Genomic DNA, 23672 nt, shown 5'->3' on the forward strand with positions numbered 1-23672 from the left:
CCCAATTATTATATTATATATATATATATAAATGTACTATATATATGTGTGTGTGTGTATGTATATATGTATATGTGTGTGTACATATATATATATATATGTATATAATTTTCTTGGCCACACCTTTTGGCACGTGGGAGCTTAGTTCCTGACCAGGGATCTAACCCATGCCCCCTGCATTGGGAGTGCTGAGTCTTAACCACTGGACCACCAGGGAAGTCTTGGAAAAACTATATTTTAACAGAATATATATTTCCCCTCATACCTATCTAATACTATTATAGTAGGCAGTATTTCTGAAGCTTGTTGCATGGATTGTCTTATTTAGTCATCCAGCTACTCTGGGGTAAGGACACTAATCCTCAGTTTACAGATGAGGAAACTGAGGCACAGAGAGATTAAACTTGTCCACACCTGATATACTTTCATGAGACCTGATCACATCCATGCCTCATTTATGGCCGTAACTAAGGAATGATCTTTGTTAGCTCTCTGATGCTGAAATATTTTCCTCACCCCACCCCCAATCCTGCATCCAAATTCAGCAGCAGGGGGGTGTAGGGCAGTTGACGAGAGAGGAGGGCAGAGGCCACGCGGGGCACGGAGGGGAGAGGGGAGCAAGCGTCAGCGTCACCTCCTGTCTGTGTCCACTAGCCTTGCACTATCCTCTCCCTCCCTTTCTAGCTCTTCCTCTTGGGGCGTTGGCTGCATCCATAGCCGTGAGCATGCCACTTCCCCGAGGTCCCAGGGGTGGCTGATAGGATCCAGCCCTGCCTGCAGCACTCCAGCCATTCCCCACCACTGACCAACCTTTTGCTGGGACCTTTAGCAAGGCCTTGACCCTCCCTGGTGGGCTTACCTGGTGGCTCAGATGGTAAAGAACCTGCCAGCAATGCAGGAGAACCTGGGTTCAGTCCCTGGGGCAGAAAGATCCCCTAGAGAAAGAAATGACAGCCCACTCCAGTATTCTTGCCTGAAGAATCCTATGGACAGAGGAGCCTGGCGGGCTACAGTCCATGGGGTCGCAGAGTCAGACACGACTGATCAACTAACACTGACCCTCCCTCTTTATAAATAAAGCACAGCGATGACTCCCACCCAGCCTCCCAGGGCGTGGATGAGGACCCAGTGGGCTGGAGGGTGGGACAGCACTGAGTAAACTGGGAACTGTTTCTGAAGGATGCTAGTTACGGGGGCCCGAGGAGTGTTAAGCAGATGAGGGTAGTTAGCGCCATGCTTTCCAGATGCCAGTTGTTAAAATGCTATTCAGACTCAATGAGGGCTGCGTACAGATGTATGCTGTTTGTGTGCAGTGCTGCACAGATCTCTGGCCTAGTGGCTTATGGATCTTTTAGTGTCTCAGCGATGTAACGTGCTCCAGAAATGTTAGTTACAGCACCAGGCAGTGTTGGCTGTATCAAACAGGGCCAGGCTGATGGGTGTAACTCTGAGACACCTGGGGAAGGACAGGATCTGCAGAGATCGCTGTTCAAGTGAATGCTAGCTGTTGGCCCAGCCCTCTTTCTAAAGTCTCTGTCCCTGTAGCATCATTCAGTGTGAGCTGTCTGTGTGATCCCAGCCCCCTCCTGACCTGGAACTGAGGTGGTGCTGAGGCAGTGGGACCCATATGTGTTCCAGAAAACCCGCTATGAGACCTACCTACAGCTGCTTGTGGCCCGTCTACACTGCCCATCGGAAGACCTGGACCTGTGGGAGCAGCAGCTGGGGAGGGAGGCTGGAGGCCTGCAGGAGCCCAAGCCCAGCCTGAAGAAGTCCCACTCCAGCCCGTCGCTGCACCAGGATGAGGCCCCCACCACGGCCAAGGTCAAGCGCAACATCTCAGAGCGCAGAACCTACCGGAAGATCATCCCCAAACGGAACCGCAATCAACTGTGAAGCCAGGGTCACCTCACCAACTACCCCCCGCGGCCTGGGCCTGCGGTGGATTTGGGATGAAACCCTAGGAATAGCCTTATGTCAGCGGGTCCGTACTGAGGATGGGGCCCCGCCTCTTCCCCGTGGAAGGATACGCTAGTGTGGTCCCCCGTTCCTTCCCTCACTCACCACACTGGAGTTCTCCTGATACTGTTGCCCCCACCCCGGCTGCTCCCAAGAGAGGACAGAGGTCAAAGACTTGACTCAGCTCCCACAGTTCATCCCATTCCACCCTCCATCCCTCCAGAAGCCACAGAGGACACCTTTCCTGGACCTGGGGAGTTGCTCAGCTCTCTGTCTTTGAGTCAGAGGACAGACTGACTCCCCCATCCTCAGGGACAGAGACCAGGGCAGTAGAGACCTTGGCACAGACAGGCTAGGGAAGCTGCAGCACTGGGAGCGGTCTTGCTCTGGAAATCAGGTGACTTGCTGGAAGAGGTCCTGGGAGACCCCAGCTGGGCCCTGTCCACTGCGGGGAACAGCCTTCTGGGCAGGACCAGAGACTCGGCAAGTTCAAGGGCTCAGTGAGGCTGGCTCTGGGGCCCCCTGCCTTTGTCTGGTCTTCCCTACATCCTGCACACATAGGGGGCAGATGAGAGAGGCCTTGCCTCCCATGGCCAATGGCTGATCATCAGAGTGGAACCAACGGTGGTCAGCGAGGGCTGTAAGGGGAGAGGGTTCCCAGAGCTCAGTGGAGAGCCCTGTAACAAGGGCGTTTGCCTCCCCAGAGCAGGGAAGGAGGTGCTCCAGGTTTGGGGAGGCTAAGGGTAAGAGGTGGTGACGCATGCTGTGTCCCCTGGGGGCTCTGGAGGGTTGTGAGGGGCCGTGAAGGCCTGGCTCCCTCCCCACAAACCCCTCCCCTGGAAGCTCCAGGACTCACTCAGGGACCCCTTCCCTCCCCCAGCCTGCTCCCAGGGGCCCTTTCCACCCTCCCTGGGAAGCCCCCTTGTGCTCCCTTTGGCCGCATCCCAGCTGGGCTGTTCTCCGGACACTCGAGGACCCGAGGCTCTGCCTGTGGGAAGGAGGCCGGGCCGCCAAGCAGCCACCATTGTCTCTGTTCAGCCAAGTGTGAGAGCCGGCTGCCCGCCAAAAGGGGCCTCTCACCACCCGCCTGCTGGCTGACGCACGCACGGCCTCTCCAGCCTTCCTGCCGCCCTGCCCTCCCCTTCGTGCTTGTAACCAACACGGGGGCCTGCAACTCCACCAGGTGGGGCTGGCACTTGAGGGTTGCCAACAAGTGTCTGTCCGTGGCTGGGCCACGCGCCCAGTGGGTGCACAATAAATACAGGCCAGTGAAGAAGGAGGTGCGTGCCAGTGAGGGGGTTGGGAGGGGCAGGCAGCTCTGGGTAGCTGAGGCCACCGTCTGGCACCTGCCTGAGGGTGGCAGGCCAGGTTCCCTTTGCCATGTGTGTGCATGTGCGTGTCTGTGTGTGCATGTATGTATCTGTGTGCGTGTGCATGTCTGTGAATGTGTAGCATGCTAATCGTGTGCAGGAGTCACATAGGCTGTCACAGCAGGAGGGGACCTCAGAATCATTGATTGATCCACTCATGGGTTCATTCTTTCATTTCTCCAGTAATATTAAGTACCTTTATGGGCCAGTACTGTGAGATTCAGGCATGAATCAAGCATGTCCCTGGCCTCCAGGAGAGGACCATCCTGTTCTCTGGTGCCCAACTGGCAGTATAGAGTGGCACTGGAGACATTCGCATCCTATGCCCAGGAATCTGGATCCAGTAGGTCTGGGTCAGAGGCACCAACGGGTATTTTTAAGGCTCCATGGGCCACTCTGATGGGCAGAGGCCAATTGTCTCATTTGATTGGGGTGGTATACTAGCGCTGTGTGGACGTGACTTGGCCCACAAATGATGCTTACAGGCTGAACCGCTGTGAGTGGGTTATTTGACCTCACTGACCTGTATCCTTATTTCCAAAACCAGAATAAAAGGCAGAGGTTTGTTTGTATGCATGCATGTCTGTGACGCTTCCATGCTTTTTTGCTCTTGTAGAACTTGTACCTCCCTTTCACCTTGGCACAGGAGGTCTCCAAAGCCAGGTGCTCCAGGCTGCTAGGGTGCACCTTGTCCAGCGCTGCTCCAGCTGGGTTTGGCCTGGAGGCTTGATGGGTTGTTAGGCTGCGGTTATGACATGTGACCACTGGGGGGCGGGCTTGCACCTCCCAAGCCTCAAGCACTAGGTGTCCAGCTGCAGCTATGCCTCTAGAAGAACAGGTAGTGAGTTGGGTGCTCCTGGCCATCACCAGAACCAGGCTCTTCCATTTCCCTAGGGCCATAGTGGCCCAGGTCAGGCCTCCCACCATCTGGGAAGGCAAAGGGTTGGTACTTTGACATCGTTCTTCAGTGAAATGCTTGTGCTTATTTGCTCAGTCATGTACGACTCTTTGCAACCCCATGGACTGTGACCCGCCAGGCTTCTCTGTCTATGAGATTTTCCATGCAAGAATACTGGAGTGGATTGCCATTTCCTTCTCCAGAGGATCTTCCCAAACCAGGGATCGAACCTGCATCTCCTGTGTCTCCTGCATTGCAGGTGAATTCTTTACCCACTGAGCCATCTGGGAAGACCCTCTTGCTGCTGATGGAGAGGAAAAAGTTTCTGGAGTCATATGGGACAGCCTAGGATTCCCTACAGAATTGTCTCAGGGAACCTAGAACAGTGAAAACTAAATGAGTTTACTTTTCACCCAGTCCCAGTCCTGCGTATGGAACAGATCAAACCCCACGGGCCTAGACTGACCTTGTCTCCACCCTCCTCTTCCTTCCCACCCAGGAGTGGGCTGGCCCATCCCTTTGCAGGGGAAGGGACTGGACACACGTTCTTGGTGAGCAGCTCAGACTGCATAAGGCTGGCTGAAGTCTGTCCTCAGGGCCTCCTTTGCCATCTAGGGGGCTCAGCTCACTGCCATGAGCCAGGTGACACCCCGGTGCAACCTTTTCCCAGTCTGTCAGCATCTCTGCTCCATCTGGCTTTCTGCTAATAACATTCATTTATTTGTTGTTTGCTGGGCACCAGGGAGGAGTTAAAGGTCACTAAGGCCTGAGGGCTGGGTCATTTCCTTGCAGGGCTCAGAGTCAGATGGAAACAAGAGGGCTTTGTTGGGGTTGGAGGAGCTGGACTGGAGGGTTGCAGGGGGGATGGCATAAGACACAGAATAGTCAGGGTGGGCTCAGGCCAGATCAGAAAGGAATCAGTGTCTATGGCCATACCATCCTAAACACACCTGATCTCGTCTGGTCTTGGAAGCTAAGCAGAGTTTGGCCTGGTTAGTACTTGGATGAGAGATCATAAAGGAATTGGTGGGCAGCTCAGAAGGGTGAGTTTTGAGCAGAAGAGTGACCAATTCATGGCTTGGGAGACAGCCTGGGAGTTTGGCTTTAAGATGCAATAACTTGAGTGAGTGAGCCTAGAATAGGGTAGATAATGGTAATGGCCTAGAGATGTTTATTCTATCTGTGCAACTTTTCTATAAGAAAAGAGGAGGCAGAGAGAATGACCTGGAACCTTGGGCCAACCTGGCATTCTCACACCTGGCCTCTCCTCCCTTCCTGTTCCCCTCCCCCAACCTCCATGCTGCCCTGCTCACTTATGGGGTTTACTGAATGTCAAACTCTGTGTACAGCCCCTCCTTATCACCCACTCTGCCAACACCTTTGTTATTGTTCAGTAGCTAAGTCATGTCCGACTCTTTGTGACCCCCATGGATGGTGCACACCAGGCTTCCCTGTCCATCACCAACTCCTGGAGCTTGCTCAAACTCATGTCCGTTGAGTCGATGATGCCATCCAACCATCTCATCCTCTGTTGCCCCCTTCTCCTCCTGCCCTCAGTCTTTCCCAGCATCAGGGTCTTTTCCAATGAGTCGGCTCTTTGCATCAGGTGGCCAAAGTATTGGAGCTTCAGCATCAGTCCTTCCAGTGAATATTCAGGACTGATTTCCTTTAGGATTGACTGGTTTCATCTCCTTGCTGTCCAAGGGACTCTCAAGAGTCTTCTCCAGCACCACAGTTTGAAAGCATCGGTTCTTTGACACTCAGCCTTCTTTACAGTTGAACCCTCACATCCTTACAATAACACTTCTGTCCCCAGCTATTCTGCATCTAACTGGCGGCTCCACCTCTACCTGTTCCCTGTCTCCCGTGGAAGCGGTGCTCCTTGCCTTTCTGGGACTATCCCCTCTCTCTCCCCAGTTTTCTGCCTGCCTTAGAGCTCCCCCTTGGGGGTCCCATCTGGGTCTTGGGCCTATGCTCTACCCCTTCATTATCTTGCCTTGTAAACAACTTGAAGAATCACCATCAGAAGGAAAAAGAAAAGCCTGTGTTTGACTCTCTGCTTCCTGTAGCCGAGACCCACGGATGGGTAGTCTTTGCCAGCTGTTTTGCTCCCTCACCTGGTTCCATTCACACCTGGCACATTGGCCTCCAGCCACCACTCTCCACTGATGACCCTCCATCACCAAAGTCTTCTCAGCCTCCTCAGCCCTTCATCTCTCAGTGACCTTTGGCCCCATCCGCCCCTTGATCTGTGGACCTTACACGAAGCCCAGCGTGACCTGGCCACTTGCTTAGCCTCTTGTGCTTTGGTTTGCTTCTCTATAAAATGGGGATAATAACACCACTTACCTCACAGGGCCCTTAAGTGAAATTATGCACGTAAACAACTCAGAACAATGCCTGGCACAGGAGGAAGGCCGGTTAGCTATTAGCACTGGATTTGCTGGTCTTCCCCAGGCACCCTCCCGCCTCTGGGCTCCCGTTTACCTTCTGCCCTCAAACACAGGGTCCTTCTCCAAGGCTGGGCCTCTGCCCTCGGCTCTCTCTCTGCCTGGACATTGCGAGTGACAGATGTCAACTCAGATTGCCTCCTTCCAAGCTGGGGGTGGGGTGTGGAGGCAATGCTACTCAGAGGATGGGGGCTGTGACCAGCTGCTGAGAAACACTGAGAGCTAGGGCTGGGAAGAGGAAAAACCCATTGCCATCCACATACCACTTCCTCTGTGAAGCCTTCTTTGCGTTCTCCTCCCCCAGCTATTCCCTATCACATCAAAGCCAAAGTTTCCACATCCCTCCCCTGCCCTCCTCTCCAGTCTTTCCTGTCTGTCTGCTTCCAGTGGAACATAAACCTCCCAAAGGCGGGAACAATGCAGGTTGTTTTCCATCATATCGCAGGGCCTTGTCCAAGGCCTGGCTCTTGGTATCGAAAATTATAAATGTCAAAACTTTATCCTCCCTGGGCTTCCGGTACTCCACGTTCTCCTGGCTCTTCTTCTATTTCCTTACATGTTCTTTTCCATCTTTCCTCTGCTTGCATCGCCCCCACCCCCAGCCTTGAACTCAGCCTTTTCCCAAAATGAAACCTCAGAGATCTTGCCTCACTGACTTCATGGGCACCAGAGTAACTTCTGGGAAAAACTTCCAAATCTAAGCTTTCAGCCCTAATATTTTTTTTTGGAATTGCAGACCTGGAGTTCTGTCTGTAGGGATAGGGACCCTCAGTTAATCCTCCTGGAAATGGTAAATTTCTGTTCCCACCCCACCCCCGGGTGTGCATGCTCAATCATGTATGACTCTTTGTGACCCCCCGGGACCATACCCCGCCAGGCTCCCCTGTCCATGGGATTCTCCAGGCAAGAATATTGGAGTGGGTTTCCATTTCCTCCTCCTGGGGATCTTCCTGACCCAGGGATTGAACCTGCATCTCCTGAATTGGCAGGCAGATTCTTTACCACTGAGCTGCCAGGGAAGCCAAATTTCTGTGTAAAAGTTACTTATGACCCGTGAGAGTGAGCTTGGTGTCATCTCCTGTAAACTGTCCCCCGTGTCTATGAATGATGCTGTGACAAGTTGTCCATTGCTTTGAAAGACAACACACCAGGATTATGGGGAGATTTGAGCCAGATGGGCCTTTGCCTCACCTTGGGGTCAGGTAGAAGCTTCTGGTTCTCTGATTTCTTTGTCCCCATCTGATGTGACACGGACGGTGGGGGAGGGAGGTGTATGCACAGAGAGGTTGAATGAAGTGAACGAATGAGACCCAATAAGTGACTGTGACGGCACTGTTGCTTGGCCACCAAAGATTCTAGGCGTGTTTGCAGTCGGGACCCATCCTTCTACCCAGTCTATATTCCCTGTGGTCCCGATGCTTTCTTTCTTATTTGTATTTGACGAATTCATTGCATGCAGTTCCTGTGAGCTGTCTCAGATCCTCTCTGGAACAAGGTGGGGAAGGCATGAATATTTAAAATAAAATAAACAAAATGTTGGCATGTGCGTGTGTCTTAGGTTGGAAATTCCTTAAGGGCAGGGACCATGTCTGTTTATATAGCACCTGGCACAGTGTCAAACTGAGGCTTAACAAATGAATTTTGATGAAGACGAAAAAGAAGCCGCCTGCAAGAAGATACAGAGCCAAAACTCAAACCTCACCCCAATCCCCTTTTTCCAGGGAGTAGCCTTCTTCAGGCTCCACCCAAATCCTCACCCCGTTTCTGATCATCCAGGCTCCTTCTTGTCACCCCTACCTGTCCACATCCCCCCCCCCACCCCGTCACCAACCCTGTGTGTGCATGTGCACTGAGTCACTTCAGTCATGGCCGACTCTTTGCGACCCCATAGACTGTAGCCCTCCAGGCTCCTCTGTCCTTGGGATTTTCCAGGCATGAATACTGGAGTGGGTTGCCACGCCCTCCTCCAGGGGATCTTCCCGACCCGGGGGCTCAAACCCACGTCTTTTATGTTTCCTGCGTTGGCAGGAGGACTCTTTACCACTAGCGCCACCTGGGAAGCCCTGTCCTCACCCACAAATTCTCCCCTTCCTCACACAGAGAACCTCAACCTCACCTCACTCGGGGTGGCTTCACCCCAAACACCCAGGCCACCCTTTCACCCAGTGTCCCAGCCCCGCAGGCCCATCCCCGGCTGGGCGGCAGTGCGTGGTGCTGGGAAACACCACCTCCGGCCAAGTGTTTGAGGTGCTGTCCCCTCGCGTGTCTTGGCCCCTTGGGGGCCTCCAGCCAGGCAGGGACCCGACAGAGGGAGGGGAGGGGATAAGCTGCTTCAAAACTCCAGATGCAGCAGTTAAAAAGAGGACAGAGGCAATGATCCTTCAAATTGCCACATCTGTATAATCTGCCTTTTATTTTCTGCTTCATGAAGTTTTATTTCCTATTATTTATTCACCTCCCCGCCCTCCCCTCCCCCGCCTCCGCTCTTCCTTAGCAGGCGACATGCTCAGATGGGCCCCCGAGCCTCAGCCTGGGTCTCAGCCCCCCACCCCTCCCCCACCCCGGGCTGGCTGCTGGGAGAAGGCACCTGCTCCCCCATGGTGACTCCTTCTCCTCCCCCAGTCACTGCGTTTCAGCCCCCAAACGCCCCTCCCGCCACCCTCCAGGTAAAGCTGGGTGGAAACGTGCTTGGGGAACAGGTCATGGAGGTGAGGCCTGTCCCCAAGGCCCAGGTCACTGTCACCACCCTGAGCCAGAGCTCAGGGGGTGGAGGAACCCAGGAGATAGAGATGGGGACTCACAGCCAGGTGGTGTCCCCATCCCCCCCTCCGCATACCCTCCACCTGCCTCCTCTCCTGGGGCCTCCTTGACCCTCTCTACCCAGCACCCTCATCCTTCTCTCTTCCCTCCAGTTCTTGGACCTGTGGTCAGGGAGCTAGGCTGGCCCAAGCCTGGGTCAGGGAGCTACTGAAATGGAGAGGAGCGGGACCAGGCAGGACCACAAGGAGGGGAGCTTTTGGTTTGTTTTGAGGTTCTGAGCATCTCCTGCACTCCCTACCCCATTGGAGGAATAAAGATTCCTGACTCAAAGAAAGACCCAGGCTGTCTGGTTCTAGTTAATCATGGTGGGGGGTGATGGGGATGCTGGCCCTCAGTGCCTGCAGTGGGGTGGGAGGGCCTCTGGGAAAGGGCACTGACATTGAGACTTCTTGCCTAGAGCCCTCCCGAACCCTCCTTGGGACACAGAAGTCAGGACAATAATCCTTTTAAGGAAGAGGAGTCAGGCTGTAGGTTAGGATTTGCAGTTGGTGTTCCTAGAGGCTCCTGGGAGAAGCTATGGATGCTAGAGAAGGGCCTTGGGGTGGCGGGTGGCAGGCAGGAGGAATTTTGCAAATCTTACCCTGAAACCTGACAACACTTTATATCCCTTCTCTTCTGGCTTTTATCCCTTTCCTACCTTGCTCTATGGTGACCTTTTTCCTCATGTTTATTTTTGGCTGTGCCGGTGTTAGATGCAGTTCAGGGGTTGTTCACTGCGGTGAGCAATGAGGTGCAAGTGGAAGTGGAACTAGTGCTGGGTTCTTTGTTGCGGTGCATGGGCTTCTCTCTAGCTGTGGTGCTTAGTTGCCCCTCCACACATGGGATCTTAGTTCCCTGCGTGTGTGCTGCACGCTAAATGGATTCAGTCGTGTCCAACTCTTTGTGACCTTATGGACTGTGGCCTGCCAGGTTCCTCTGTCCACGGGATTCTCCAGGCAAGAATACTGGAGTGGGTTACCATGCCCTCCTCTAAGGAATCTTCCTGACCTAGAGATAGAACCCATGTCTCATATGCCTCCTGCCTTGGTAGGTGGGTTCTTTACCACTAGCACCACCTGGGAAGCCCTAGTTCCCTGACCAGGGCTCAAACCTACATCCCCTGTATTGAAAGATGGGGACGACCTTCCCACCTTCAACCAAGGAAGTCCTTAGAGTGACTTTTATAAAGGCTCTAAGCTCTGAGGTTTTTTGTTTTTATTTTGGGTGATGGTGGGGTTGGAGGAGGGTGATCTCATCTGGTTCATCCCTCTTACAGGGACAGGCACAAAGTAGGTGGTTTATGATCTGCTTCCGAATGAATGAATGAATCAACGAATGTGAGGCCTACACCTTCTCATGCCCCGGCCTGTACTAACTGTGCCTGTATTTGCTTTGCTGTTTTCTCATCTCTGCCCCATCCTGGAAGCCCCTGGAAGCCTGGCTTTCACCTAGCCAGCTGAAGCAGGACTCTAGTCCCCCGGGTGAGTGGGGCGCCAGGAGCCACTTTGCCCCTACCCCAAACGGAGACTGATTCCACATACAAAGTATGGTGTTTGCCTGATGGAAAATTACCTGGGGAATCTGGAAGAGAGCTTCATACCTGAACCAGTCAAATGAGTCCCATAATGCCTTTGATGACCGGGTGACTACTGATTCATGACCTTAGTGCTGGACATCACTCTGGCCAGAGCCATGCATTTTATGGCCCAGGAAGCTGAGGATGTCCCTTGGGCTGCCACCCAGGAGGTGATGGGGTGGGGACAGAGGCCCACACCCAGGCCTGGATTCTGCAGCAATGCCATCTCCCAGGGGGTAAACAGATGACCATAACTAACAGCTGCAGTGACACCACAACCTCAGCCCCTAAAATAGCTGGTGACTAGGCCTTTTCTCTCGTCATCAGCAAAGAGGGTGGTTCTGGAGAGGACGTGGTGTAATCTCAACAGGTAAACCTCAGTTCTCATCAAGGTCAAGAGGCTGTAAGGCCTCCCTTCTTTTTAGCGTGTGTGCTCAGCCGCATGCAACTCTTTGCTACCCCATGGACTGTAGCCCGCTAGGCTCCTCTGTGCATGGGATTTCCCAGGCAAGAATACTGGATTGGGTTGCCATTTCCTTCTCCAGTGGATCTTCCTGGATCAGGGATCAAACCTGCACCTCCTGCATTGGCAGACAGATGCTTTACTGCTGAGCCAGCTGGGAAGGAAGCCCTCCTTGTTTTTTACACACTTCCTTTTCCTTCTTTGCTTTGATGGAGAAATAAGTTTCCATTCAGACCAAGGGCATCCATTTATGGCTAGCATCTTTCCCGAAGCAATGTCCCCTGGTGGGCGCGTGACTGGACTGGGGGACTCTCTCCGGGCTAGGACCAATGGGGGTGCGCTCCTCTTCCCAGGGGCTCATCTGCCTGGGGAGTGGTAAAAAGTATCCACCTGCAATGCAGGAGTACAGGAAATGTGGGTTTGATCCCTGGGTCGGGAAGACCCCCTGGAGAAGGAAATGACAACCCACTCCAGTATTCTTGCCTGGAAAATCCCATGGACAGAGGAGCCTGGCGGGCTACAGTCCATGGGGTCGCAAGAATCAGACATGACTTAGCAACTAAAGCATAACCACCACCTCTCCCCAGAGCATGTATGGAGGTGGGGGGGGGGGCAGCGGAAACCAATGTTGCCCACAGCTGGGGACCTCTACTCAGGACTCCCTGGGAAGCGGGAGCAGGTCATAAGAATCGGGGCTCAATGGAGGGATGCGGTGGAGGGGAACGTGCGTTCCCAGGCCTGGGCTGTTAGTGAAGTGACTAATGCCCCCCTCCTGGCAAAAAAGCAAACACATCTAAAACAAACAAAAAGAGTTATTTGCAAATGAACATGGCTCTCATTCAAGGATGGGCCCTTGGATTTGAGGCAGCAGGCAGGGCTGTGTGTGCACACACGCGTGTGGGCCTGGGCTCCCCTTACACAGGGGAGGATGCCTTGGCTAGGGAGGAGGGGGAGGGAAAGAGGGAGAGTCTGAGACAAGGGGGGACCAGGAGGCACGGTGGGGGGAGGGTGTTGGCTTCACGCTGGTACTAGTGTGATTTATCCCTAATGAGTTCTCAGCACATGGCTGCTCCCGGCTCACTCCGGGGGCCAGCGCGGCCTCCTGCGGGCCCCAGCCCGCCCCCCACTCCAGAACAGCCTCCACTCGCTCAGAAAAGAGCCAATTTCCACACTGCACAGTCCGCTACACTCAAGGGGAAATCACATTTCCCTGGGAGAGCCGGAGGCAGCGCTTCACTCCCCAGCCTGGCCGGCTGCCACCGGGCACAGATGTGGAAGAGCTGGGCTCCAGCTTCTCTTCTCCCCCCAAAACAAAGCCCCACACCCACAGACCCAGCCCTCAACCTAAGTCTCAGGGCAGCCCCTCGGCACCTGAGGTTTAGCCTTTGCCACTCAGCAAGAGGAGAAAGGGTGATACTCAGGGAGGATGTTGGCCGGGAGGGGACCAGCCTTGCCTGCTTCCTCCAGCTTCATCCAGGAAGCCAGGCACCTGGTTTTGCTTGAGGCACTTAGAGATGTGGAGGTGGGGTTGCTGGTGGCATGTGTGTGTGTGTATGCACACGTGTGCGTGCGAGCAGGGAGCAGTAGGGAATCAGTATCTGCCATCAGGAGATAAAGACCTTCAGCATCTGTATTCCGAGTGCCCCCAGAGCTAGAGGAAGAGGAGAGAGCAGAGAGAAGAGAAACAAACCAGAAGGGAAAGGAGGGAGGGAGGAGAAATGCTTGCAGCATTTTCTGAGCAGATGCAGGACCTCTTAAGTCCTCACGAATATTCACTGGAGACACAAAAGGTCTCACAAAGGAATAATTGCTTCGGACTCCTGCAGAAGAGGGACTGGAATGGGGAAACTAGAAGAGGTGAGAAAAGGAAGGAGAAAGAGACGAGGCGGGTAGAGAGAGGAGGTGGCCCTTGTGGGACGAGATGCTTTCACTAGCATCACAGCTGTGGGAGCGTGGCTGGCCACTCTCTGTCTGCGGGAGATGCACAAGCTGGGACAGAGGAGCCATCAGACTCCTTGCAGGTGGAGATGCTTTAAGACCCTAAAAGCTGGAGGAGGGCTGAAGGGTCGGCCTGGGGGAGACTTGGGACCAAGGATGGAGGCTCAGTTGGCATTCCCCGCTGGCCCCGGCACTCCTTCCCCACCCGCAGGCTAACCTCTGGGTCCTTCATCCAGGACTGTCCCCACGTTGACGTTGGGTGGGTGTGGCAGTGCCCCAGGAGCCATGAAACTCTGTACCTCGCCATTGAGCTATGGGAGCCTGAGGTCTGTGCAGAAACTCGGCCACACCCTGCTACTCAAGGCCTTAGATTAGGATGCAGATTCAGCCTCAGATTAGAGTTCAGGCAGTGGTCTCAGTTCCTCTGAATGACCTTGAAAAATCCAGGCACCTCTTGCTCCCAGTTTCCCCAAGTGTGAAATGAGGCTAACATTCAGAATCGGAGACAAAAGTGGTCGCTGGGGTCAAAGAGTCGGACACGACTGAGCGACTAAACAATAATGCCAAGAATATTGAAGAAGTGACAGAAGGGCTCGGAACCAGCCTGGGGGCTGGCCTTAGAGCAGGACTCCCACCTGCCCCCCACCCTCAGGCCATGGGGCAGGAGCCAGAGGGTCACAGCAGCTCCAGCCCACCTTAGACAGATGGGTTCTGCTCTACCCTAACTGCTCTCCTAGCAGGAAACCCACCCACGTGCAGGGGCTGCCTGGCCCACACTGCCCCCTGAGCTCCAGGCACCCTGGGCTGGCCTGGTGTGTTCTGGGAGGGTACAGGGGGTGCTGGAGGAGTAAGGGCGAGGATGACAGACCAGGGAGAGCAGCCTGGAAATCTGAGGAGGCCTCTCCACATAGGTAGTGAAAAGGCTGGTTCCAGGGCACAATGCGGGTTGGGGATGGGGGGGTGGTGAGGCTGGGCTCTCTCTGCCCAGGTCCAGGTCTTCAGAGAAACTAGAGGCCCCCGACTCTGCTACAGAGTAGACCACCCCTCCCCTACTTCCCACTCGCTGCCCACAGATGCGTCCCACATGCCCCAGCTGGATCTTCTGTGGCCACGCCCCTTTCCTCCCATCCTTGTCTTCACGCTTCTTCTTCACCATGGCCCCCTCATGTACCTCCCCGACTTGTCCCAACACTGCCCCTGAAGACAGGGCACCTCAGATCATCTCTCTCCCCCAGCAAGTGTGTGCACATGTGTGCACTCAGTTGTGTCTCTTTGCAATCCAAGGGATTCTCCAGGTAAGAATACTGGAGTGGGTTGCCATTTCCTTCTTCAGGGGATCTTTCTGACCCAAGGATCGAACAAGGGTCTCCAGGGTCTCCTGCCTGCATTGCAGGCAGTCTTTATCATCTGAGCCACCAGAGAAGACCCTGACATGTAGATAGCTATATTTTCTAAGCCCCTGGGGTTTGACCATGGACACAATGTCTGGAGAGGTACTGGCTGGGACCCGCTGCACTTGAGCCATGTCACACACCCACGGACACCTGCTCTGAGCAGCATCCTGGGAGGCTCAGCTCACCTCCAAGAAAAAAGGGGAGAGCTGAGCCATTGTCACCCAGCAAAAGCACCGCCAAGTTCCTCTGTCATTCAGGGCTTAGAGAGGCTACCAGGGCACCGCTGTTACCAAGGGTTTGGGTGTGAATAGAAAGGGTTGCTCTGCAGACTCCTTGGGGCACCAAGCAACTCAAGGTGGTTCCTGGGTGGGGACTGTCTTGGGGAGCTCAGGAACGCAGAGGTTTGGGATCATGAAGAGCCTCAGATATAATGGGATTCAGTCCTGCTGCCATGCTCGAGGCTAGAGGGAAGTCCTGTTATTGAAGAATGAGACTCTTCTCAGATCCACAAGGAAGACACGGGGACCAGCTTTCTTTGTGGGAGGGTCCGCCTTGTCCATGCTACCCTCAGTAAGCACTCCTGGCCTCTTCGTTGGGAGAACCAGGGGAGTCAGAGTCTCTGCCCTCTCAGCCTGAGAGTCCCTGGGGATGAGGGGTTGTTGAGGAATCCCTTCCTCCATCAGACTCAGCCCCAGCTGCTGTTTGCCCAACTGTCAGCCTTGTCCTGGGCATCCTCCCCCCACCACCCCCCGGCCCCACTCCAGCTGGGTCCTTAATGAAGAGGGTCCACACAGACACCAGGCAGCTGCTGGTGGGACGAGCATCCTCTTGTGGACAGAGCCAGCCCTTGCAGTCACCACTGTATTTCCCACCTTGTTCTATGGAATTTCACAGAAGAGGGTTGTTCTAAGTCCCCACAGTAACTCCCTCACCCCTTCCTGGCCCCGGCTTCTTGACTACCCAGTCTTGCCAAATATTTTGCGTGTGGTCGCTTGAGTGATGTCCAACTCTTTGCAACCCTATGGATTGTAGCCTGCCAAGGCTCCTCTGTCCTCCATGGGGTTCTCCAGGCAAGAATACTGGAGAGGACTGCCATTAATTCCTCCAGGAGATCTTCCCTGGGATCCAACTCAAGTCTTGTAATTACGTCTCCTGAATTGGCAGGCAAGTGCTTTACCACTAGCCCCACCTGGGAAGTCCAATATTGCCAAATATTGGGTTGGCCCAAAAGTTCATTCGGTTTGGCCAACCCAATACTTAGGAACCAAGCCAAAAGATATTAGACTCTCAGGGGTAGTCCCTGGATCTCCCTTGGGTCCCTGGTATCCCTGATGAGTGCCCGTGGTGCTAAGCCAAAGTGTTAGACTTAAGGTAAGAGGTTTTGACCTACCACTTCCTGCCTCAGGCAAGTTATTTCTTTATTTTCTGAGCCTCAGTTTCTCCATACGTAAAATAGGGCAAATCCCAGGTTCATTTATGTGAGGATCCCATGCAGCTCCTGGTGGCTCAGACGGTAAAGAATGTCCCTGCAATGCAGGAGACCCTGGTTCGATCCCTGGCTTGGGAAGATCTCCTGGAGAAGGGAATGGCAATCCACTCCAGTATGCTTGCCTGCAGAGTACCACAGACAGGGGAGCCTGGCAGGCTACAGTCCCATGGGGTCACAAAGAGTTGGACATGACTGAGTGACTGACACTCTCAACACCTTCCCAGGCAGCTGAGGCCAATAATTGTCTTCTCCCTTCCCTCCTCTCACACCTCAGGGATCCTAAGAGCTGTTTATGCAGGCTCCGGTGTGGCGCCGTTCCTGGATCTGTCACCAGCCTTCCTGGCTGGTTCTTTGGCTTCCTGTAAGTAACAGCAGCCACCACCTGTGGAGAGTCTGTGATTGGTCAGGCACCAGGCCACTTGCTTATTTTCTGCTCTCATTGACTCAGAGATGGAACAATCAAAGCTTGGGGTAGTGGTGTGCCTGGCGCCGAACATCTCCCTGGGGCAGAATGCTAAGTCAGGGTTCTCCCAGACAATAGCGGTCCTTTCAACATGCAGCCCCAATACAAGTTCATTGGCTGCTAGGCTCTGAGGTTTTCTGGAGAAAACCCTGTCACAGGGTTCCTCCTACCCAGTCAACCCAAAGCCAGAGACCAAGAGCAATGGTTTATTGAGTCATATGGCAATGGTGGGTTGTCTTTTAAAAAAGAAGCTTCAAGGAGAGAAGCCGGACATGGCAAGGAAACGACACTGAGAGGAAAGGGGTAGTTTGACTTAAGCTGAGGCTCATTTACAGTATTTACAGTCAGGCCTGGTGGGGGCAGGGGTGGGAGCTGTGGGGCCCAGAGAGGGAACTGTAGGCGGGGTTGTGTCAGGGTCTCTCAGTAGCTGTGGGTTTGGCAGGGCTGTTGGGAGCAGGAGGCAGGGTCCCCAGTTACATGCCTGGTTCTACTCTGGGCAGGGCTGCACCCCACCCCCCAGAGCCTAGGGCGGGGTGGGAGGGGTGCTTTGGAATGTCTGTCTCCAGCTGTAATGGGCTGGTCTGGCTGCCAAGGAGAGGGGTGGATTCTCCGCTGCAGGGGAGCTCCTGGGATGGAATTGGTACATTCACAGCAGCAGGTAAGGGGAAGGCAGGCGGCTGACCACCTTGACCACCGGGTGGAGCTCCTGGTTGGCTGGACCCAGGGTTGAGTCTGTGACCAGGAGGGACGAGCAGGAAGAGCCAAACAAGCTGCATAGAGAAGGCGGTGCCTCTCAGGGTGGCAGCGGGGGCGAGCCTTCGCACCCACTGTGGCTGCAGGCTGGGCAGAAGTGCTCACAGCCCATGGCCATTAGAGCGTGTCAACAGTGGAGCCACGGAGGCGCCTCTGTGCGCCCCAGAGCCCGCTGTGGGCCCCAAGGGCCATCTCTCTCCAGCCCTCTTGTCCACATTTCTCCTCCGATTCTGTCTCTTTGGAATGGGACAGTCTGTCCCCCTGGGACTCTTGTCCCTCATTAAGGAGTCCCGGAGGACCGGTGGCGTCTCCTCCACCATCGTCCTGTCTCTCATGGTTCACTGAATCACCCACACAGGGAGGGAGCCGCAGTGCTGGATTTGTGGTTATTTTTCATGTAATAAATAAAGATTCCTTTGTGTGACTCTCAGGGGCCTGTCCCAGGCTGAGTCCTCCCGTGGCTCGGTCGCTCCCACTGTCCCCATGGCAACTACAGATGGTCAAAGGCCGTGGCGGTGGTGGGCGGTGCGCTCGGCCTTGATGTGGAACTGTAATAATATGGGGAACCTGGATAAGTTCAAAAAAAAAAAAAAAAGAACAACAACACTGCCGGTCAGAAGAAAAAAATTGCACCATAGCCTCCCCCTGCCTCTGCTAACCTTTAAGACAGCGTGAGTTAATCATTGATCCCTCTGGCCTATCTGATCATCAAAGATTAACTCCTCTCTGGCCCTTATTTCCTCCTTCTCTAGGCTCACCTTTGAGTTTCTGGCCAGAAGGAGAACAGTGGCTTCTTGCCCCTCCCCTCCCCACGATTCCTTTGACCTTCAGCACCCTTGCATTGAGAGAGGGCAAGAAAGAGAAGTTACGCCTGGAGCCCTGAAGAATCAAGTACTGACTGGGGGATCGCTGGGTGTTCCCTGGCCTTGCCCAAAAGGCACAAGATCAGAGGATCTTAGGAACCAGTGGGGATAGAAAGCTGACTGCTCAAGGGATATGTGGATTTGAGAGCCTCCTCCAGGCTGCTCTGCATACCCACAGGATGGACAGCCAGGGGAAGTTCCGTGGGGAGGACACATCTCTATGCCCTCATCTTTCTGAGTTGAACTACATAAGGGTGGCTTGAATTCACATGGCAAACAGAGCCCAAGTCAGTCAGCCTCCTAGTCATTCCTGGAACATGAGGAGGTAACAGGAGGAGAGGGGGGGGATCTTGGGAATGGAGACCCTTGGGGTCAGCTGCACTGTGCTGCAGCTTCTACAGGGCTCAGGTTTGCTCCCAAGCCCTCCAGGTCACCCCTTCATGGAGACTCCAGTGGGATCCCTCACATTCATTTATGGGGCTTGGTTTCCTGATTTCCTTGGTTTCGCAACCCAACCCCGGCCCAGGGGAAGAGGGGCCGATGAGAAGCCCTGCAGTCCAGTTCACTATCTAGACCTCCATACTGAAGGCTGCTGCCCACATCTCAAGCCAAATATCAGGAATATGGTGGGACAGAGGGTCTCTGTGTAAGGGCTTTGGGGCTGAATCATGAGTATTTTTGAGCCACTTAGATGGTTAATGAGAGCGACAGGATGGCACTGTTTGCAATCAGCATGCTCCCCAGCAGGAGGGTTGCTGGCACTCCCCTAGGCACCCTCCAAGATGTGGAGGGGCACAGAGACGTGCCCTCCCCGTGGAACTTTCTTAGCCTGTCCATCCTGCAGAGATGTCCCCTCCACCCCTGCCCTCCCAAAGCCTGAGCCCTGAATCTTACACAAAACAAAGATTTCACAGACATGGCCTCAGGAGAGAGAAGTAAGTGATGCCCAGAAGTCTCCCCTCTGCCTCTCCCCCAAGACAACTTGGTACCCTGCCTTTCCCTGACCTGCTCGGATTATGAATAACACCTGTCTCTCCAGGCCCTCCATCGAACTGGGGATTCCCCGCTCTTAGACCACTTTGGTCCAACCTAGCACCTCCACCCGCCCCGAACAGTGGAGGGCCTGCGACAGCCCCAAAGGCAAACTTACTCAGTAAGCTGGAGTTGGGGAAGCGCCAGGCCTCGCTGTAGGAGGAGTAGGGGGTGTGGCCGTAGGTGTTGCCAGAGTATTCGCTTCCTGTGGGAGGCACACAGTGAGAGACCCATGAGGTGGATTCACAGCCTGAGGGCTGGGTCTGGGGGATGAGGGTCTGCAGGGTGGACACAGAGCGAGCCCTGGAGGACAGATGGGGCCAGGGCAGGGACAGTGGGAGCTCAGGAGACCCCTCCAAGAGCCCTTTGGAGGCCCCTCTGTCTGCATTCCTTTGGGGGGCAGTGCCTTTTCCGTCAGGGACTGGGGGCACCTCCCTGACACGACAGCTCTCACAGGAACCCCAGGAGGTAGATGTTATTATGATGCCTGTTTTCCAGATGAGGAAACAGAGACTTGGGGATCTGTAGCTCACACAGCTGCAGGGTTTGGTGGAATTTGAAAGCTGTGCTGTGACTCCAGGTTCCAGGTTCTAACCATTTCTGCTGCTGCCTGGACCTTCTGTAGAAAGGTCTTTCCAGGAGGGGTCAATGTGAGTGACAGAGGTTAGAGGTCAAAGAAGGACTCAAGGGAGTATAAACTGTGCTGTTGTTGTTTAATCACTAGGTCGTGTCTGACTCTTGTGACCCCATGGACTGCAGTCTGCCAGGCTTCTCTGCCCATAGGATTTTCCAGGCAAGAATACTGGAGTGGGTTGCTGTTTCTTTCCCCAGGGGATCTTCCCAACCCACGTCTCCTGTATTGGCAGGTGGGTTCTTTGTAGCCTCCTTCAATATGCTTTGTTACAGAGGGCAGAGAGAGAGAGAGAGTGTGTGTGTGTGTGTGTGGTTGGGGATGGGTGCAGAGGATGAAAGGCAGAAAAGGGGAGGGGCCTGGAGAGCATGTGGGGCCTGAGACTTCCTCTGAAGAGACTCTTGTCCCATCTCAAACCTGCCACTTGAAGAAAACTCAGCACACGACTTACACAAAGCAAATCAGATCACCTGTTTCTGTGAGTGGATTCTTGGCCTCACTAGAATTACTTACCCAAGAAATGACTTAAGAATTCCCTTAAATAACAAAGCAGACCACTGCAATTACTGCTGGAACTCAGACGGAGCTTAAGGTTGGCAAAGCACTTTCCCACACTCGATGCCCCTTTCTTCTCACAACTGGGAGGCGCCATCAATAACGCCAATTTATAGAAGAGGAAACTGGAGTGCAGAGTGAGTAAGGAGTTAGCCTCAAATCCCACAGATGGGAAATGGCAAAGGAGAAGCTGACCTGAGAGGTCTTCACTCGAAATTCCAGATCATCCATTTATGCACTTGGGAGACAGTTCCATCCACAAAGCCAGGTTCCCACCGATCCTGAACTCCAATGAATGTCCACACCGCCTTCCAGAATCTCATCTGCTGTTACAAGTCAAGTGCATTCTTTGGCTCCTGAACTCATTCCCAGACTCTGGGAGTAGGGCTCGAAGCTGCCTGGTTCTGGAGCTGGCCTGCCTGGAGCCAAATCTCTGTGCCCCACTTCCGAGTTGTGCAACCTTGGACAAGTCACTGAGCTGCTCTGAGCCTTAGTTTCCTCATCTGTCAAACGGGGCAGATTATTGCCCCTATCTCATGGGGTTGTGGGGAGGATTCAATTTGATAACATACATCAAATGCTTATGGCACCACTCTTGGAACAGAAGAAGCAGGCAAGGAATGCCAGCGTTTATGATTTCCCCATTAGGCAGGCACAAAAATAAAGCTCACCAGAGCCCCACATCCATCATCCAACCAGTGTTAAAGCCTGAGTTGGGGTCAGTGGGTGCTGATTTCCTGCCAGAGAGGTAGGCAATTGCACAGGAGGAATGGAAGCGAGGAGGAAGAGCCTGAAGGAGAGGAAGGCTTCTGGGTCCTTGTCCAGGCCATTAGTGACAGGCAGTAACACAGGAAGTTCATTAGGGGCAGGGATTAATCTAACACAGGTCAGGTGAACAACAAATACATGGAAGAGAAAGGAGGGAGGAAAAAAAGCAAAGGGATTAAAAAGAGAAAGAAAGAAACTAAGAAATGACCTCATCCAACCATTCGTTTCAGAAATGAAGAAACTGCTGCCCAGAGAGGGAAAGACATTGCCCCAGGCCACATGCTCCCTTAGAACCTTCTAGGACCCTGGCCTCTGGTGCCTACTCCGGTGCTCTTTCTTGTATTCACAATGAGATCTGCTTTATGTACTGCTGGTGTACCCCACTCCTCCTTGGTTTCAGTGCATCCTTGGAGAAAGCCAATTATACCTTAGCAATGCTTTCAGGCCTTGACCCTACCCCAGCCAATGCCAACATCAGCCAGCTCCAAAGGACAGGAAGAAATGTGGAAAATCCACCGTATTTGCCCCTCACTGTGTCGCTTATTCATGCATTCACTCACTCGCTCGCTTGTTCATTTATCCAGCGCACACTTGCAGGGTACCTATGTGCTTTGGTCACACAGTAGTGGAGGAGAGGATGGGGCTGAGGTGGTGGTATACCCCTAGGTGCAGCATCCTTTCACCATCAGGTCCGTCATCCCACCTTCATCTACGGCAGATGAAATGTCCTTGCTCTCATGAGAGGCCAACCTGTCCTCTTTGCTCTGCATCCTACCCCACTCATCTTTCCATGGATTGGGCCCTCATAATTTACCCCTTCTCTTCACTCTTTGTCAACATCTTCCTTTCCAATTCATCATTCCCCTAGCCACCCAACAGGCTCTACTATTTTCTCTTTTAAAAATCCTCTTCTTAGCCCACATTTCTCTGCAGCTCACAGCCCTTCTCTGCACCATGGTCTCTGCCCTCACCTCCTCATCCCCCCTCCAGTCAGGCCAATGCTGATCCCTTCAAATCCCTACCACCTCTACCCCGATCACTCCAAAGGTCACTTGGCTGACTCTGATTCAGTTCATCACTCCCTCCCTGCCTTTGGATTTCATGGTGCCAAGTCCCCTGGTTTGCCACCTAACCCACTGGCCTTTCCTGCTCTCTCACCTTGTTGGTTCCTTCTCTGCTATATCTCTAAATGCTGAAGGACCCCAGAGCTTGGTTTGTGAGCCATCTGTGATTTTCCATCCACATCCTCTTTCTGGTGACCTTGCATAATCCCTTAAGCATTAAATAACAATTCTGCACAATGGTTGAAAGGTATGCCCTAGTCTTTCCTGACTATAGATATACATCATGTGCCTACTGATGTATTAAACTGGTTATCTAGGAGGTGTCTCAATCCTAATATGGCCCAGTAGAATCCTTGACTTCCATATGCTAAATACTCTACCATTTCCTCTTCTGCTCTCCCATACATACTTGCCACCACCACCCATGCCTTTTCCCAAACTTCAAACTTATCCTCGTTTCCTCTGTCATTAAACCCCTATGGCCAATTCACTAGTAAGTGCTATTGGCTCCACCACCAAAATACATTACACCCTTAATCTCTCTCTTCTCCTCCTTCTCTGCTACTTGCCTGGTGCATGCCACTATCACATCCTGTATCAACCACTGCAACTGCCCCTCCCCTAACTGGTCTCTAGGTGTCCTCTTCTGGCCATCTACCATCTGATTTCCCAGCGACCCAGGTAGTCTTAAAATTTGACCCCCCCCCCCAATATCTCTTCATTGTGTAGTGCTTTTCACACTCACTCGCTGTTCTCAGTTATACTCATACTCTTCCCATGTGTGATCATGCTACACTACTAGTTCCTACCTTGGGGCCTTTGCACTTGCTGTTCTTTTGGGCTGGGGATGGCCTGCCCCAGTTTATCACTTGGCTGACCACTCTGAACACCTTCTCAGAGAGGCCTCTCCTGATCACCCAATCTAAAGCAGTTATCTTCTCTCCCTGCGGCTCTTTATTACATCATCCCATTTTATTGTCTGAACCAGAGCTTATCGCTATCTGAAATTATCTTGTCGATTCATTCGTTGACTTGTTTACTATACTTTTTTCTCCACTGTTAGGCTGTAAGCTCCATAAACAGATGGACCTGGCTTGGTCACTGCATCTCATACCAGAGAATCTCAACTCTTATTTGTTAAGTGAAAAGTGGTAAATGGATGGAAGGATGCAAGGATGGTTGAAAGGATGGGTGACAGAAGTATGGA

At 53.4% G+C, this 23672-nt stretch overlaps 2 protein-coding genes and 1 long non-coding RNA gene across 3 annotated transcripts in view; 2 read left to right on the plus strand and 1 right to left on the minus strand.

Annotated features, from left to right (window-relative positions):
- Positions 1–3286, plus strand: part of PSD4 (pleckstrin and Sec7 domain containing 4) — a 28184-nt gene extending 24898 nt beyond the window's left edge. Inside the window, exon 17 of the mRNA XM_055540279.1 lies at positions 1639–3286. Coding sequence (XP_055396254.1) covers positions 1639–1896 — 258 coding nt within the window. The 3' untranslated portion in view covers positions 1897–3286. The remainder of the gene's footprint in view (positions 1–1638) is intronic.
- A 13705-nt stretch (positions 3287–16991) lies between these two features.
- PAX8 (paired box 8) overlaps positions 16992–23672 on the minus strand; it is a 34484-nt gene continuing 27803 nt past the window's right edge. The window contains exons 10-11 of the mRNA XM_055541732.1: positions 19566–19652; positions 16992–18119 (exon numbers count right to left, since the gene is read on the minus strand). Coding sequence (XP_055397707.1) covers positions 18043–18119; positions 19566–19652 — 164 coding nt within the window. The 3' untranslated portion in view covers positions 16992–18042. The remainder of the gene's footprint in view (positions 18120–19565; positions 19653–23672) is intronic.
- On the plus strand, positions 19799–21756 carry LOC129623159 (uncharacterized). Its single transcript, XR_008700387.1, has 3 exons — positions 19799–19915; positions 20172–20313; positions 21632–21756. It is a non-coding gene; the product is annotated as an uncharacterized LOC129623159 (long non-coding RNA).

Source organism: Bubalus kerabau, chromosome 11 (assembly GCF_029407905.1).
Source record: "Bubalus kerabau isolate K-KA32 ecotype Philippines breed swamp buffalo chromosome 11, PCC_UOA_SB_1v2, whole genome shotgun sequence".
Taxonomy (NCBI): Eukaryota; Metazoa; Chordata; class Mammalia; order Artiodactyla; family Bovidae; genus Bubalus; species Bubalus kerabau.